Source organism: Lynx rufus, unplaced genomic scaffold, assembly GCF_022079265.1.
Source record: "Lynx rufus isolate CCGP_SWC_20201006 ecotype Redwood Valley unplaced genomic scaffold, mLynRuf1.p SCAF_16, whole genome shotgun sequence".
NCBI lineage: Eukaryota > Metazoa > Chordata > Mammalia > Carnivora > Felidae > Lynx > Lynx rufus.
In genome coordinates, this window is record NW_025814830.1 from 53,245,273 (window position 1) to 53,262,542 (window position 17,270).

The 17,270-nt window shown below is 57.0% G+C and overlaps 1 protein-coding gene across 2 annotated transcripts in view; it reads left to right on the forward strand.

The window, feature by feature from the left end:
* NECAB2 (N-terminal EF-hand calcium binding protein 2) overlaps positions 1-17,270 on the forward strand; it is a 28,387-nt gene that overhangs the window by 4,836 nt on the left and 6,281 nt on the right. For both annotated transcript variants that reach the window (XM_047079270.1, XM_047079271.1), the window contains exons 3-7: positions 2,650-2,758; positions 4,860-4,885; positions 5,035-5,132; positions 14,990-15,126; positions 17,150-17,268. In XM_047079270.1, coding sequence (XP_046935226.1) covers positions 2,650-2,758; positions 4,860-4,885; positions 5,035-5,132; positions 14,990-15,126; positions 17,150-17,268 — 489 coding nt within the window. The remainder of the gene's footprint in view (positions 1-2,649; positions 2,759-4,859; positions 4,886-5,034; positions 5,133-14,989; positions 15,127-17,149; positions 17,269-17,270) is intronic.

The window sequence follows — 17,270 nt, forward strand, 5'->3', positions numbered from 1 at the left end:
CTCAGAGGGCCTTGGTGGAGCCGGCACGGGACCCGGGGACACCTGCCGTGGGAGACCCTGAGCCCAGCACCGCCCGTGGCCGCGGACGCCTTGGTTTGCCCACGGGTGTGGGGTTCCCACCTGTGCCTTCCATCCGGGGAGCTGCCAGGGGCCATGGGGCACCCATTAGGCACGTCACTGGGGCCTCACTGTGCTCCTGCTGGGGTAAGAAGCACCCGCCCCCATTTTACAGACGGCCAAAGCGAGGCCCAGACCGAGCAGGGGCGGGACCGTAGACCCCTGGCTGGGGAGCAGCCTGGGCGGTTCTGACCCCGTCCAGCCTGGCTTGAGAACACGTCTGGCCGGGAGTGAGTGCGGCTAGAACTACACACGCAGTGGCTTCACTCAGTCCCTGCCCCCGGCGTCCGCTGCGGAAGATGCCGGGTTGGAGGGGGAGGGGGTGCCAGGCGGGGTATGGTCCCCTCCCCTAAGTCCCTGGGGTCCAGGGCCGAGCGCTCTGGGCCGGCCTGTGCTGACGGCTCCCGGGACAGAGGCTTCTGCGCTGAGATAGAGACCCGTCGAGGCTTCCGAGGGGAGGCCGAGGGTCAGGGGCCTGGGGCCTTGGAAGGGCGGCGCGGGGCGTCCAGCAGACGGCCGGGCGCCAGGGTGCGTTTGTCCCCAGGGACGTGGACGCTAGCAGCCTGCGGCCGTTTGAAAGGTCCCCGTGACAGAGGCTGAGCTCGTGCTCATTAGCCAAGACGCCCGCACACGGCCGCCCGCTCGGGGGTCCTTGCTGAGAGTGGGGGGGCCGGGGCTGTGCCTCTGATCGCACAGAAGCCCGGGCAGGCGTTTCTCCCCTCATTAGCCGCTCTGGGTTCATCCGGGCTGAGGCAGGACATTGAAGGGAAATGTCAGCCAGGAAGGCCGTGCTCGGCGGGCGTCTCTTGCCTGCCCTCCACAGGGCACCCCGGATGCAGGTGCCCGGGCAGGACAGGCAGGAGGAGACAGGGGCAGGGAGATCCCCCCCCACACCGCCACCCCGACTCTGTGCCCCTGGCCACCACGACCGGTCGGTCAGCACGCGTCCACAGGGCGCAGACTCGCCCTCGGCTCCCCGTGATCTTGTGGTTCGTGAGTTCAAGCCCCAGGTCAGACTGCGCTCATAGCTGGGAGCCTGGAGCCTGCTTCGGATTCCGTCTCCCTCGCTCTCTGCCCCTCCCCCGCTCACACTCTGCGTGTGTGTGTGTGTGTGTGTGTGTGTGTGTGTGTGTGTGTGTCTCTCTCAAAAATAAACTTTTTTTTTTTTAAAGGTAAAATCTTTAAAAAGGGGCACCTGGGTGGCTCTGTCGGTTAAGCGTCTGACTCTTGATTTCGGCTCAGGTCATGGTTTCTCAGTCATGAGGTCAAGCCCCGTGTCGGGCTCAGCGTGCAATGCGGACCCTGGGTGGACTTCTCTCTCTCCCTTTCTCCCTGCCCCTCCCCTGCTCAGCACCCCCCCCCCTTCAAATAGATAACTTAAAAAAAAAAACCTCTTAAAAAATACGATACAAGAGAATGCTTCTGCTCTGGGCCCAGCTGGGCCTGCCGTGTATGGTCGGGCCCCTTCCGGATGGAAGGGAGGACCTCAGATCCGGCCTGCCTTCCGTGCCCGGCCCAGTCCTGATACGGGGCCACACCTGCCTCTCCCTCCCATCCAAGGAGGGCCATCCCTTTCTAACCCACGCAGACGTACCCTCGAGGGCTTCCAGGGGCTTTGATTGCAGCCTGGCTGGAAGTAATGGAAGGCGGTCTGCGGGGAGGGGCTGGGGGCTGCCCTCTCCCTCACTTCCAACTGCCCGCCGCAGACGCGGCTCCTTTAAGGAGCGTGAGCTCCCTGAGGAAGGGGTCGTGGCTGCAGGGGGCAGAGGTCAGCTCGCAGCAGGTGTGCCCAAGTGCAAGTTGCTGAGGGTGGGAGCTCGGTCCCGCCTCTCCCAGAGTCGCTGGCTGGCTGCTTGGAGCCCCTCAGTGACCCGTGGGGCCCCTCTCATCTCAGGACCACAGAGGCTGGCCCCCCGCCAGGCCCGCCCCCTCCTTGCCTTGCGGTTTGGTGTCTTCGTGGTGGCAGGGTGGGAAGTCCCTCCCTGCTGGCAGCTGTGAAGGTGTGGGCCCGGGGTCTGCCCTGCGGACGGGGCAGAGAGGAAAGAGGGTGTCCCCTCCCCTGAGTCAGGACCTGGGTGCTGGGGCTGGAGATGATGCAGATATGGGTGGGGGGTCGTCTGGGCATTTGGAAGCAAGAGAGAAGGGTCCTCAGACGGCCCGGCTTTGCCGTGGTGCTGCCTTCAACGGTACCCACCGCAGGTGCTCGGGCGAATCAGGGGAGAGATGAGCCGGCACGGAGCAGGGGCTGTGTGTGCGTTGACCGTGGCCGTCGTGAGCCTGAGCCAACTGGCTACTGCTTGTAGTCGCTGTGGGTTCGGGGAGTAGCTGCGAGAGGGTGTTGATGTGTCGGCTTGGGAATTAGCTGGAGAAGGCGGGGATTTTCTGTGCGCTGGAGGGTGCTGGTCACTTCGGGCAGTCCCGGGGCAGGCACAGAGGATCTGGCTGGGGTGTGGTGGCCGGGGACTGTCGGGATCTGGGATGTCTTATCTCTTAGACACCGGCTGCCCTCTCTCCTCCTTCCCTCCCTCGCAGACGATGGGAAGCTGTCCCTGGAGGAGTTCCAGCTTTTCTTCGCAGATGGCGTCCTCGATGACAAGGATCTGGAGGCTCTCTTCCACACCATCGACTCCGACAACACTAAGTGAGCGAGGTCCCGCTTGTCGGGGCAGGGGCGTCCGGCGGGTGTGGGGCGGGGGGAGCTTCTTCCTCGGCAGCTAGTGAGCGGTCTCCGTTTCCCACCCCCCTGGAGGAGCAGGACCCCTGAAACACCCCCACACTGGCTGATCCAAACCTCGGATCTGTCTGGCCACCCCCCCACCCCCCGTCCCACTGCCGGCTGGGGTGACCTGGGGGCGTGGGCAGGACGCTGTTGTGCCGGCAAAGTTGTCTTCTGAGCACACGTGGCTACGGAAGAAGGGACCCTACGTCTTGCAGCACGGACGCAGGGTAACAGAAAGGGAACAGTGGCAGGGATGTCACCCTTCTGCGAACTCAAGCCCTGGTGTGAGTGACCCTGGCCCCAGGGTCAACTCTATCACCTTGGTCCTCACCGGTCCTGTCTTCGACCGGACCAACCAGATACGCATCCTCGCTCTCCCTTCAACCCGGCTTCTAGCTCGGTGTCCGAGGCAACCCGTCATAACCCCCCGAGCTTGCGTCTCAGAACTAACCAGAAACTCTGGCCTCACCCACCCCCAAGTCAAGTGCCAAGCGTATGCTCCACTCACGCTTGCCCTACCTGGCAGCCTCCCTCGTTGCCTGGGATTCCCCAGGCAGGATGAGCCCCAGCCCCCTTCTCCGCCCCCCACCCGGTCACCTTCCTCGGGCCCCGCTCAGGCGATGGGGACCCGAGTTCCGGGGGCGGGGGGTGCTGCGTGAAGCAGATTTGATGAGTTGGGGTCCCCTGAGACAGACGGGCCTAGTGCGGACAAGGAGCTGCTACCGAGCCTGTTTGCAAGGGACCCAGCACAGTAGCCACCTGGACCAGAGGCCCGGGCTGAGTGTCCTGGGAGGCACAGGCTGGGGACCAGGTGGCCGGGTGTCCTTGTCCAAGGAAGGCCGCGTCAAAGAAACAGCTTTCTGCTGTAGACCCAGTGAAGGGCTTTGTTTCTGGAGACGGATGGAGGCCTCTGTGATCCCCAGGGAGCTTTGAAAGGGCCAGGGCGAGTGGAGGCATCGGTCAGAGAGTTTAGCCATGACCTTCTAGAAGGGCAGAACTCTAAAGACTTCTAGGATGAGTCTCTCCAGCATTCCCTGGGGTGTGACCTATAAACATTTGCTCCTTGGGATGCTAAGTAGGCTTTCTGCCCAAAACAGTTCACGTGGATCAGAGTGGTAAAATCCTAGTTTCAGCCCAACCGAAACAGGCTTCCTCTCTGCGGGACTCGTCAGAACATTTAACGTGTGGTGGGAATTCAAGGAGCTTCCCAAGACAGGGCTGGCCAAGCCTCTGAACCCAGGTTTATGGGGCCCCAGGAGCCTTCTTCCAGAAAGCGTCTTGGGCACCTGGGGTTCCCCGAGCTCTCTACCCCAGGGAGCCCCTCCTCTCTCAGTGAGGGAGCTGGCGCCCAGACAGGGCAAGGCTCCCAGAACTGCACAGACGCTCGGGTCCCTTGGCATCCGCCCCCCGCACACCCTGCCGTCACGTCTCTGCTCTGAGGCTGCTGTGTGCACCTTCACCAGCCTGGGTGGCATTTCGGTGCTTAGCGTCCTCCGAGGAGGGGCCCAGTCCTCTCCACGCCTTAGGAATGGGGCTGTGGGACCCCAGGGCTGGGGTGGGCACGAGGACGGCTGTCCCAGGACCCAGCAGGCAGGGATGCCGGGGGGCCGTGTGTCACACGAGTTTTGTTGACAGCCTGTCAGAGTCCTGGGCCCTCCACCTTCTGTCCCTTCCCCTCCCTTTGCCCAGCCCCTGACTTAGACCCATTCTTGGTCCTATGTGCTCGGGACACGGTCGGCCCAGCAGGGGAGAGGAAATGAGTGGTAGTGGGGTCAGAGGTCACGCAGAGGTGGATCCCTGCTCTGTCCTTCCGGGTGGGGGGCAGGGCATCGTTTACCTGCTGCGCCTCACCTGTGAACTTGGCTCAGGTGCCGGCACGTAGGATGGTCCGGAGAGGAGGCACGGCAGGTGTTTGACGAGCTCCGGGCCCTGCGTGCTGGTGGGGCGGGGGGGGAGGGGGGGGGCGGGGAGGGCGGCTGGGACGGGACAGGCCTGACCTGAGTCTCCCTCCTTCTCTCTGCAGCCACGTGGACACTAAGGAACTGTGTGGTAGGTGCCCGATCTGCAGGGACCAGGACTGGGGTCGGGGGACGGGACCCGGGAGTCCCGGGGGCACAGGTGGGATGCACGGGAAGGCCCGAGGGCTGGGGTAGAATCCTCCTCCTGTGACCCCTGACCTTTGCTTTCCCCTCCCTCAGATTACTTTGTGGACCACATGGGGGATTATGAGGACGTCCTGGCCTCCCTGGAGACCTTGAATCACTCTGTTCTGAAGGCCATGGGCTACACCAAGAAGGTGGGTAGGCGTGGGCGGCCCTGGGGCTCCAAGGTCTGAGTGCTGGTTAGGGTTCTTACGGGGCGTCCTCACCCCTGGGTGCCTGGATTTGTGGCGACAGGGGTTGGGTCCGGGGTGGGCTTTCCTTGGGGCTCCCGCAGGGAGCTGGGTTCAACTGTGAAGTGAACGGCCCTGGCCAGTGGCAGGTTGGCGCGTGAGGCCCTGTCCCAGAATCGGGCACGGCCCGGCCTGCCGTCGCGGAGAGGGAGCGGCAGCCGCCCCGAGCCCGTCAGGGTCCTCGGACAGGTGTGGACCCTAACGATCTCACCCTCCTCCCCGGGTTACGAGGCAGGAAGGGGAGCGAAAGGGGCGTGTTCGTGCGTCTGCACCCGATCGAGGTTTCAGGCCGTGTCCGGTGTGCGAACCCTGTCCAGGCAGCAGGCCCGGTGCGGGGACCCCTGCGTGGCCTGGGGAGAGGCCTCCCGTGTGGCTCCAGCGGCTCAGCCCCCAGTCCTGTCACCCCCTTGTTAGCATGTGCCCCGGAGGAGGACAGAAGGCAGGGGGCCGGGGCCAGGGTGGGGGCCGGACGTCGCGCCTTCTCTGTTGAAGCGCACGTGGGCGGAAGCAGCCGGTCCCCCAGCCCCCGAGTCCACACCCCACTGGGCTGGTGGCTGCTGGAGGGGCAGGGGGGCCGTGTCCCTTCGCTGCGTCCGGAGAAGAGGCGCTAAGTTGGCTGAGGACCCGCGATGGCCGGGATTCAATGCTCAGGTTAATCCTCGCTGCTGCCCTGTGTGTGGCCACTGTCACCCTGTCGCCGCCCCCATTTCAGAGCTCTGGAAACAGGCTCGGAAGGGTGATCCCTGCAGGGTCCATAGCTAGATGGCCACAGCTGCTGGCCGGAAGGAGAAGGGAGCGGAGTCAGGGACCCGGCAGGAGGTGCGGACTCTGGGCCAGGCCGGGGGTGACTGGGGGCTCGGTCAGCTGGGAGGGGAGCGTCGCACGCTGAGCAAGGCACGTGGGGAGGCAGGGGTGGGGTGGGGGAGGGAGCAAGACACACACTGGAGGGACACGTAGACCTGGCTGAAGGACCCCGAGCCAGTTGCTGCCCCCCCCCCCCGGCGGGCCTCAGTTTCTCCAGCATTCACCTTAGAGTCCCTTACGGGGATCGAATGAGATAAGGTCTCTCAGGTGCTTAGCTCGGGGCCTGGCACAGAGCAGAGGTGACTGTTTTCTCATTAGGCTCCTGCTGTATGCCCAGGCGGACGTAAGACCGATTCCGTGTGTGTGTTTCAGACGGTACTCGGTGCGTCAGACGTATTAGCGTCTTCGGGTTTTTCAGGGGGTACCCTGCCGTGTGTTAGGGCGTCCCTGGCTTCCTGCAGGTCTCAGAATTGCTGGGCCTCATCGTGTGCCTCCACTCAACCCACGTTTCCATTCCTGTGGTCGTGTCCTGCCGTCCCGAGTCTTGCTTTCCTCAAGCGCATTTTAATATCGTGTGAGACCGGTCGCCTGTCGTCGTTCGTGTGCCCGGACTGTGGTTGGACGCTCTGAATGTGTCAGGTGGGCGGTGGGTGGCCAGGGAGCATGGAAGGGACCCCAGGCTCTGGAATCCCTGCGCGGACAAGGGTGTCGGCCGGACGGGCTGCGGGACCCTCACCGCCCGGCCCCACGGGGCTCCCGGAGATGAAGCCCCTTCCCAGCAGTGCCGTCTCGCGACGACACGAACGCGCGTGGTTACTTCCTGCTCTTTGGCCGTGAACTGTTCAGAGGGGACACCGAACTCCCCACCAAGGAGAGGATTTTCCTGTCTCCCCGTTCACCTCGGACCGGTTTCGGACACCCTGCGCTCGGAAAGCCCGCGCACGTGACGGTGTGTTTTTAGCGGCCGAGTTGATGGTTTTTGCAGCCGTGATGGGCACTTCTTTCGCTTGCGTTTTCTTCAAACTGCTTTCCGGCGGTAGAAACGCAGCTCAGCTCCTCGGTTACTTCAAACGCTTCGTCACCGACCTGGGTTGGCCCGTTTGCTTTTGTTGCTGCGCAGTCCTGGCGTGAGCTGCAAACCAGTGCGCTGACTCATTTCTGCTGTGCGGCCCCCCGATCTCTGTGTCCCCCCCCCCCCACCCCGTTCTGAAGTCCTGTTCCCGGTGCTACATCAGCTATCTTTGTTTTGCCCCTGATTTTCGAGCGCGTGTCTCCAGTATTTCTCCCCTAATTACAATATTAATACCAGTTCTTTTTTTAGAATCCTTCTCAGCCTGTTTGGAAAAAAGCAAAAAATTATCTGTGCCTTCCCTTCGTTAAATCTTGTCTTAGGAGGTGGTAGTGAAGTTTTTAAATTGCCTTTGTGATTACGTGATTTTTCTGAAGCGATTGATGGGGCGGATTCTATTTTTAGAGTCTTTTCTGTGGAACAATCCTTCACTTCCTGTGATCAACCTGTGATAGAACTGGAGTGTCGCCGTGTTCGTCCACACCGCTCTGCAGCCCTCCCGCTAGCCAAGCGATTTCTCTCTCTCTCTCTCTCTCTCTCTCTCTCAGAAATTGAGGCCTTTTGAATATTTGCTGGGTGTCAATCCGCTTGTCTATCGCGGAGTCATTTTTCCGTTCAGAGACCGAAAGAATTTATCCACGAGGCTGGGGTTGAGGTATAAACGGGGGGGAGAAGAGTCTCTTAGTAGTTTTTTCCAAGGTCAACCCTAGCTTCAGTGAAATGTCACTTTCTGTGCCCGTGTTAGCTAGTTTTCCCGAAACCTATCACGGCCGTGTTCGGTTTTGTGATCGGTTATGCGTCGTATGTTGTCGATGATTTTTTTCAAAAATCTCAAACCTTATTTGACACAGAACGGGCACTGCATGTTCAATAAAGTTCATTTACTTTGAGGGAGAGGGACAGAGTGCAAGCGGGGGAGGGGCAGAGAGAGAGGGAGACGCAGCATCCGAAGCAGGCTCCAGGCTCCGAGCAAGCGTTCAGCACAGAGCCCGACGCGGGGCTCGAACTCACGGACCGCGAGATCGTGACCTGGCTGAAGTCGGACGCTTAACCGACTGCGCCACCCAGGCGCCCCCAAGTTGTTTTTTTAATGATCTCTTGGACGCTTGAGAAAATGACCTGGATCTTTTCAGAGGATGAAATGGGAAAATAACTTGGCTTTTCTTTGTTATGACGTATACGCTTCTAAAAGATACACTATAAAAAGGTGAAATGCTGTCTCTCGTACAAGTAGAGATATTTCATTTTTTCAGCACCGACATTTTAATTTGTATTACGGATGTTAACGACAACACTAGCCACTGTAAATTTTTGTTTCAAAATTGAGAAAAGTCAGTTGAGACTTTTTTTTTCTCTGCAGGTGGGAATTTTCTTCAATAATTTTTTAATCCCAGAAATAGAGTTCATATCGCCTACTTATATCTGTTTGGATTGGGGGTACGATTTTCACACAAAATCCTTATATCATTTTCCATATTGCCACTATTTATTTAAAAAGCTATTCACGATGGGGGCGCCCGAGTGGCTCAGTCAGTTAAGGGTCGGAGTTTGGCTCAGGTCATGATCTCGCGTTTCGTGAGTGTGAACCCCGCATCAGGCTCTGTGCTGATGGCTCAGAACCTGGAGCCTGCTTCAGGTTCTGTCTCTCCCCCTTTCTCTCTGCCCCTCCCCTGTTCACACTCTCTCTCTCAAAAACAAATGTTAAAAAAAAATATTTTCAAGGTACTCATCTAATTTATGATCTTATTATGACCGAATAACGAAAGTAAAGAATTACGTTGTCTTAGTTTTCTATTCTCAATATACAGAACTTGAATATTCTAATTTTTTAAGTTTTAATTGTTTTAATTTTAAAAAATTTTTTAATATTTCATTTTGAGAGAGAGCAAGCGCACAAGGAGTGGGCAAGGGGCAGCGCAAGAGAGGGAGACAGGATCCAAAACAGGCTCCATGCTGTCAGCACAGAGCCCCACACGGGGCTCAAACCCACAGGCCATGACATCATGACCTGAGCCGAAGTCCAGCGCTTAACCGACTGAGCCACCTGGGTGCCCCAATTTTTTTTAGCTGTAAGTAGACTCCACGCCCAGCGTGGGACTTGAACTCATGACCCTGAGATCATGAGTCACATGCTTTACCAGTTGAGCCAGCCACGAGCTCCCCCCCCCGCCCGTTTTTTTTTTTTTAAGGCAACATGAATATTTTTAAAAACTCCTTAATTAATGTCAGAACCAGTAGGATGTTACAGCTAGCTCAAAGGAAAATTCCAAGGCCACGCACCATGGATAGAGGCAACTAGGAGCTCTGAGCGAATCTGTGAATCGGTGCAGAACCGGGCACTGTCCACGGTGACGGCGACAGTCAGTTGCATTCCGCCAGACAAAATTCCTGTGCGTCGCTGTGGATGAGAGTTATTTTTCAGCAGCGTCTCTCTTGTACATTCTGCGGAGTTTTAAAAGGAGCCCTCAAACAAGGGAAGATTTAGTTAGCCCACAGGGCCTATTGATAGGAAACCCAGTAATCTTTCTTGTCCGTTTTAAAGACTTTCACACTAGGGCGGCTGGATGGCTCAGTCAGGTGAGCCTCCAACTTCAGCTCAGATCTCCATCTTACGGTTTATGGGTTCGAGCCCCACATCGGCCTCTGAGCTGTCGGTGTAGAGCCTGAGCCTGCTTGGGATTCTTGCCCTCTCCGCTCTGTCCCTTCCCCACTCGTGCTCTCTCTCTCTCTCTCTCTAGTAATTAAACTTATGGGGCACCTGGGTGGTTCAGCGGCTAAGCATCCAAATTGGCCTGGGTCATTATCTTGCCATTCCCGAGTTCAAGCCCCGCATAGGGCTCTGTGCTGACCCCTCGGAGCCTGGAGCCTGTTTCAGATTCTGTGTCTTCCTTTCTTTCTCTCTGCCCCTCCCCTGCTCACGCCCTGTCTCTCTCAAAAATAAATAAACATTAAAAAATAAATTTTTTAAAAATAAACTTAAAGACTTTCATATTTGCCTTGTGTCTCTCTCCCTCTCTCTCTCTCTCTGCCCCTCCCCTGTTCACTCTCTCTCTCTCAAAGATAAACATGAAAAAATTTGTTTAAATTAAAAGAAAAAAAAGACTTTCACATTTACCTAACGATGCTCTTTTTTTTTTTAATGTTTTACTTATTTTTGAGAGAGAGCATGTGAGCAGGGGAGGGGCAGAGAGAGAGAGAGAGAGAGAGAGAGAATCCCAAGCAGGCTCTGCACTGCAGAGAGCCTTATGTGGGGCTCAAATTCACAGACCAAGAGATCACGACCTGAGTCAAAGTCGGATGCTCAAACAACTGAGCCACCCAGGCGCCCCTAACAATGGTGTTTGCATCCGTATTTATCGTCCAATTTATCTCCCCTCTGGGACAATGATGAGATAATTTGTCACACCAAATTATTTACTCTCTGTGTTTTTAATGGTTTTCCTTACTAGATTTTTAGCCATGTTGTTTGATGCATATAGACCTTTTTTTTTTTTTATCATATAAATGGTAGGTAGTCAACTTGTAAAATTTAGAAAATAAAGAAGAGTATAAGGAAAAAGTTCAAACCATTTGTAACTCCCACCGTTCCTTACCACTGTTAGTTAACATGTTATTACTTCGGAACCTTTTTTCCCATGTGTATTTCTTTAATATATTTAATATTGTCTTGTGTACAAGACTTATTTTTTGTACTTTTTTCATCTAATATCTTAGCATTTTTCCTATGTGATTAAAACTGTCCAGAAGCATCTTTTTTTTAAATATTCTTACTTAAATTTACTTTTCCTCTGTTTTGGGGCATATTAGATGATTACCAGGTTCTTGCTAATATGAATATATACTGTAACCTCGGGACATGAGCCTTTGTGCTCATTTTGCATGATTTCTTAGGGATAGATTATTGTAAATGGAATGACTGAGTCAAAGAATAGGAGCTGTGCAATGTGGGGAAATAGGTTCTGTTTACATAAATGGGTTGGAAACAAGCTTAGAGCGGAAAGCTGCCACCGCCGGGCGAAAGCACCGGAGGTTAGCTAGCGCGATATTGTATCGGGATCACGAGTAACTTGTTCTATCACCTGCAGGAAATTACTTTCCATCTGACGCCAATGTACCTTGATCACAAACACCGCTTGTCCCCACCGCCCCCAGACCCTTTGCTTCTTAATCACACAAGTTAATGATTACTGTCCGATTGTTTTCTCCATGGTCACCACGTGGGTAAGATCTTGAGAACTCAAATACGGAGACGAAATTCCTGTTCGGGGCTCTTGTCTCCTCCCAGACTTTAGCCTCTCTCGTATTCATTTCTGCGTCCACTCTCTTGCTGGACAAGAAAGAACTCCAGACCCCTCATCTGCAACAGTGCAAGGCTCTGGAGAGAAAGCACAATTGCTTTATAAAGTGGCTGCGTCTGGGGCGCCTGGGTGGCTCAGTCGGTTAAGCGTCCGACTTCAGCTCAGGTCGTGATCTCACGGCTCGTGGGTTCGAGCCCCGTGTCGGGCTCTGCTGACCACTCGGAGCCTGGAGCCTGCTTCGGATTCTGTGTCTCCCTCTCTCTCTGCCCCTTCCCCCACTCATGCATGCTCTCTTTCTCTCTCTCTCTCTCAAAAATAAACATTGAAAAAAAAATTTTTTTTAAAGTGGCTGTGTCCATGTGAATCCCCATTGCCATGTTTATAGCAGTATACTCCCTGATCGCATGATGGTGCGGTGACATCCTGCCCTTCCTGTGCAGAATGCCTTTTGCCGTTGTTTCTTGACCCTTGTCACCTTGTGCGATACTGTGTTCTCTAAATCCTATCTTCTCGTGCAACTTCTTCATTTGGCCAAATCTGGTGACAGGACTTTTGCCCAGACTTTTCTTTGGGAATCTCTCAGTGCTGTTTTGGTTTCGAGGTGCCTCCATTTGGGTCTCATTTCATCAAATCTGGGACTGTATCTTTACGTGAGGGAATTTAGGCCGCGTTTCTTTATTGTTGTAATCGGTCTGTTCCAACTGCTCTCGTAATTTCTCACGATTCCCGTTTTGTGTGCTTCCCTTGTCCGTTTGACCTGTGACCTTTTGATGGTCAGCTTTGTTTAGAGCATCGATTGTGGTCTCAGGGCTAGATGCTGTAGTTTCATTTCGTGGACAACCTCTACAACAGGCGCTGTGAATTTTTTGCTAGAGAGAGCGCAAGCAGGGGAGGGGCGGCGAGAGGGAGGGACAGAGGATCCAAAGCAGGCCCTGCTCTGACAGCACAGAGCCTGACGTGGGGCTTGAACTCACAAACTGCGAAATCGTGACCTGAGCCAAAGTCGGACACTTAACTGACTGAGGCACCCAGGCACCCCTTTTCTTTCTAAGGTGTTTATTTTTGCACACGCGCAAGAAAGAGCAAGCAAGCACGCACAAGCTGGGAGGGACAAAGAAAGGGGGACACAGGATCCGAAGCAGGCTCCACGCGGACAGCAGAGAGCCTGACGCGGGGCTCGAACTCATGAATTGTGAGATCACGACCTGAGCCAAAGCCGGATGACCCTCCGCCAACTGAGCCACCCAGGCACCCCTGGCACCGTGAACGTTCCTCATTGTGTTTTATCCCTAGCTAATCGGAAACATCGACTCCCTTTTGAGGGGTTCAAGGCGTTTTTGAGATTTTCAGATATTTTTTTTTTCCATATTTGTCTGGTCTTTATTGACATGATCCGGTGTGACTGAAATTAAACTATCGCCGATGAACGTTTTCGTCTCCTGACCCTGCAACCTTACATTTAATCGGCTCTATCACTGACCCTTCCTTCCATGACTTCCCTATTCAAGACTGTTTTCTTTGACTCAGCCCTAGATATGTGTGTGTTTGGGGGGGGAGACTCCTAGGCATTTTTTTGCCGGAAAGGTGCTCATGTGGTAACACGTCAGAAATTGATTATGGTGGAGGAGAAATCCGTAAAAGCTTCATGTTGAGTCCTTTAAAAATTTAAACATTTCTTTTTTTATTTGGAGAGAGTGTGTGCGCGCACGCGCGTGTATGCATGCACATGAATGGGGGAGGGGCAGAGAGACGGTGGGGGCGGGTGGAGAGAGAAGCCCAAGCAGGTTCTATCTACACTCAGTGCGGAGCCCCACACGGGGTCTGATCTCACGACCCCGAGATCGTGACCTGAGCCGAAATCAAGAGTCGGGTGCTCAACCAACCGAGCCAGCCAGGCGCCCCTGCATTTTTATTCCTTTGAAAGTCACGTGTCTTTTTGGAATTCAGCTAACGGGTTACGCTCACGGATCGCTAGCTGCACCCTCAGTCACTTGATCCGAGTGCTTTTAACACACTTAACTTCAGGTCATTTTTCTGCTTGATGGCTCCTAGCAGGCTTTCTCTTTGCGTTTCAGTTTCTTACCACATTGCATCTTCTCGTTCGTTTTGGCCATTCATTTGTCCAGGGCCCGTTGATCACCAGATTGAGTGCGGTGTCAACTATTTGCTAGGGAGGATAATCAATAATCGAAACGCATTAGGTGAGCAGAACCTTACGTACTCTCTGGCACCGTTGCGTGGTCGGGACCCGTCTCCGGTGTTGGCGCAGGATGGCCACCTGCACGCCTCCCCCGTGTGTGCCTCTCCTCCCCGTGCTCCCCTCCCCTGCCTCTGTTTCCCTCTCTGTCTCCAGCCGTGTTTCCCTTGTGCCCTCATTGCTAATTAATTCCCAGTCAGAGTGATGGATGGCTTAATTTGCTTTCCTTGAGAGCCCTGTTTTTCCTTGCCTTGCCGGGGACCGGGCGGAATTCCAAAGCGCCGGGCGGTTGGCTGGGGAGGGTGGGGTCTCGGCCGAGGAGGCGGGAGAGTCGCGCAGGGTTTCAGGGACCAGCGTCCCCAACACAGTGCCATTTTGATCCTTACCATCCTTGAGTGACCTGGCTCAGCCAGAACCTCAGTTGTGCCGTAAAGGCTTCTCAGCCGGATCCGGAAGCCTTGGGGAAGGTCTTTGCCGCAGACTCTTGACAAAAGGGGAGAGCCGCACCACCGCGAAGTCTGTGGAAGCCCTCTTCCTTCTTTTTCCCTCGAGTTGAGTTCTTCTCCTCGTGGCCTCCGAATCTTCGTCTCTGGGTGCCCCCCAGGCTCCCTGCTGACCCGAGGGGAGGGGAGGACCCGGGAGGAGGCTTCTGAGACTGAGTCTCGGGCTGCTTTTTGGGAGGAGCCAGTTGGACCTCTCCAGCTGGTCGCTTTTGAGTCTTCCTTCATTTCTCTGCGTAGCATCCTGAAGGCCCACGAGGCCAAGGAAGCCTCCCGGGAGGAAGGAGGGGGTAGGGTCACTTACCCTTCTCCCCACATACTTCACCCCTGTCCACAAGAACACCACCACCAACGACCACCCTTAGCACGACCTCCCCCTCCCCATCATCGTCTTCCCCATCTCTCCCAGTATCAGCATCGCTGCCGTCACCTTCCTCCCCCACCTCCTCCCCCTCCTCCTCCTCCTCCTCCCCCTCCTCCCCCTCCTCCCCCTCCCCTCCACGATCGTCGGTATTAACATCATCTTTATCCCAGCAGCTGCCGCTCGTTGAGTATTTGCTATGTTACAGGGCCTGTGCCGGGCGTTTTATACGCATTCTGTCATCCAGTCCTCCATGGGACCTTGTAGGATAGGTACTAAAGTGATTCCAACCGTGGTCGTAGAGGACAGGAACGAGTACATGGGGAAGCCAGGGCTCAAACCGCCATCTCTGAATCCATAGCCCCTTCCCCGATGCTCCAAGTTGGAGGCGCTGGGGTCCCCGTTTCCTCCTGCGAGACAGAGACACCAGCCCCAGGTGCCCCCCCCCCCCGTCCCGCTCTGTGCCAGACCCCACACCCAAGTTCCCTCCCTAACCCCTTTGCCACGTGTGCCCCTTTCTTTCCCGCCACAGGTGTACGAGGGCGGGAGCAACGTGGACCAGTTTGTGACCCGCTTTCTCCTGAAGGAGACGGCCAATCAGGTCCAGTCGCTGCTGAGCTCCGTGGAGAGTGCGGTGGAGGCCATTGAAGAACAGACCAGCCAGATCCGGTGCGTCACTGGGACCTCGCAGGGTCACGTGGGCATGTGTCTCACACGCACACGCGGCCACCTGCCGTTGCTGGGGCCGGTCGTGTGCCTGGGGACTGAGTGACCTTGGGCCGGGCGCCGCGCTTGTGTGTCAAGCGGGGACGATCCCGTGCCCGAGTCTTCAGTGCGCGTAGAAGAATGCCAGGTGTGCGTGGGGTGCGTGCGTCCGGAGCGCCGGGGAGAAGGCCCTGAGGTCCCAACTCAGGCAGAGCGCCGTGTCGGGAAGGGAAAGCCTGGTGTCCGGAGAGGAGGAGTCCTTCCTGCCAGCCGGCAATGCCAGGCCCTGGGCTCACCAGCCCTCACGTTTGCCGTCCCAAGTTCAGACCAGGTCTCCTTCGCCCTTTCTTTCCAGAGCAGCCGATGCGTCTGGTGCAGAGGGGCCATAAAGAAATCCGGGTAGACAAGAAAAACAGCCAGCTGTCTACACTGCTGGGCCTCGGGTGGCTGTGCCCGGCCGTGCATTCACAGCCAGAGGCTCGGCCCGGCCAGGATATGGGTTGCTGTCCCGTGCGGGGGTGGGGGGTTGAGCATGTGAATGTCGGCCGGCGGGGGCTGGTCCCAACCGGATACGGTCGCGAAGGCTGCTGGGTGACACTGTTCCCAAAATTTGTTTATTCTGAGCCCCTGTGGGCAGATCACCTGGGAAAGGTAAAATGCAGATCCCGGGCCCCGGGCCGCGCCTGCCGGATTGGAATTCCTGGGCGCTGAGCCCGGAACTCTGCGTCCGCGATTCTGAGCGTCCCCGGTGGTGACGGCCACAGCTCTGGAAGCTGACACTTCGCTTTCCTTCATTTTGGGGGTCACTCTCTCGGTGAAAAACGTGGTGTTTTCTCCTGCTGTAGATCAGGCTGCCGCCCAATGGTAGCTGATTTCCTGCCCAGCGCCAGCTCCGTGGCGTGTCGGCGGTTACACCTGCCCGCCCCTGTGCTGGGACCTTCCTGTGGGACTTTGGTGGGGGGAAGGGTCAGTTCACAAAGGGGAGGCACCTCCCGACACACGCTCCGACCTCAAACTGCCCCAAATCTCAGCTCTTTAGGCTCCGGGCTGCAAAGTCCCCTTAGGCCACCCCGTCCAGGCGCCAGCCACTGGTTCAAAGCCTCGCTGCCCCTGGGGGACTCCCGCCGCAGTTTGCCGCTGGTTTGTGGAGCCTCAAAGACTCCGTGGCCTCCCCCGTCCCCCGGAAGTCTGGGGTGGCCCCCCCCCCCCGGCCAGGGGCGAGGCAGGCACCAAGGTGCAAGAAGGGGGGCTGGGCACAGGGCGCGTTTGCTGTGTGTGTCTGGGTGTATCTGGATTTCTGTGGTGAGTTTTCCAGCATCTCTGGGCACGCGGGTGTCCGGGAATTCACCGAGCGTCGATTGAGCCCCTACTGTCGTGCCAGGCACGTGCTGGGTGAGCCGCGTGTGCCTGGCAGGGCGTGCCAGGGCCGTGCACCTGTGTGCACCCCGGTGTGCCTGGGGGCAGCGGACAGGGGACGGGGGACGGGGCCTGGCCCCTCTCTCTAAGGCCCGGCTGAGGTCAGGATCATGGATGTTTCTGTCCTGTTCCATGGTCTCTCTGGACCGTGTCTTAGGGCTCCCTTTTGCAGAGAGGCGGGCTGTTTCGCGGGCACAGACCCGGGCTCCCCGCCGCACAGGGAGGGGGAGGGGGTGCTGCGAGTTAGGGCCTGGCTCAAATTCACCCCGGCCCCGGAACTGACGCTCCCGGGGACGGGGCTGGGCCGTGTGGTCCTAGAATGCAGTGAAGTTCGATCTGACTGCCCTGCCAGCTGCTGGGTGGTCTTGGTGAAGTCACCTGCCTTCGGGCTTCAACGACTCAGCCGCGACACAGAGGCCATTACGCCCGCCTGGCAGGAACAGGGCCAGACCGGGTCAAGTGCACTGTGTTTGGGCTCACGGCCGCTGCCTAACGTTTGCCAAAGCTGCTGAGAGCGGACGGGGCCCTGCGGCCTCCCTCACAGCGTGTGTTTCCTCCGCTCACACTGCAGACAGAACCACAGCAAACCCAGCCACGGCGCAGCGGAGACCTGGTGTGCCGGCCCCCCTCCCCCCCAGGCCCCCAACCACAAGCTGGGGGCCGCGGAACAAGGGAAGAGTCTTCCGCCTGGT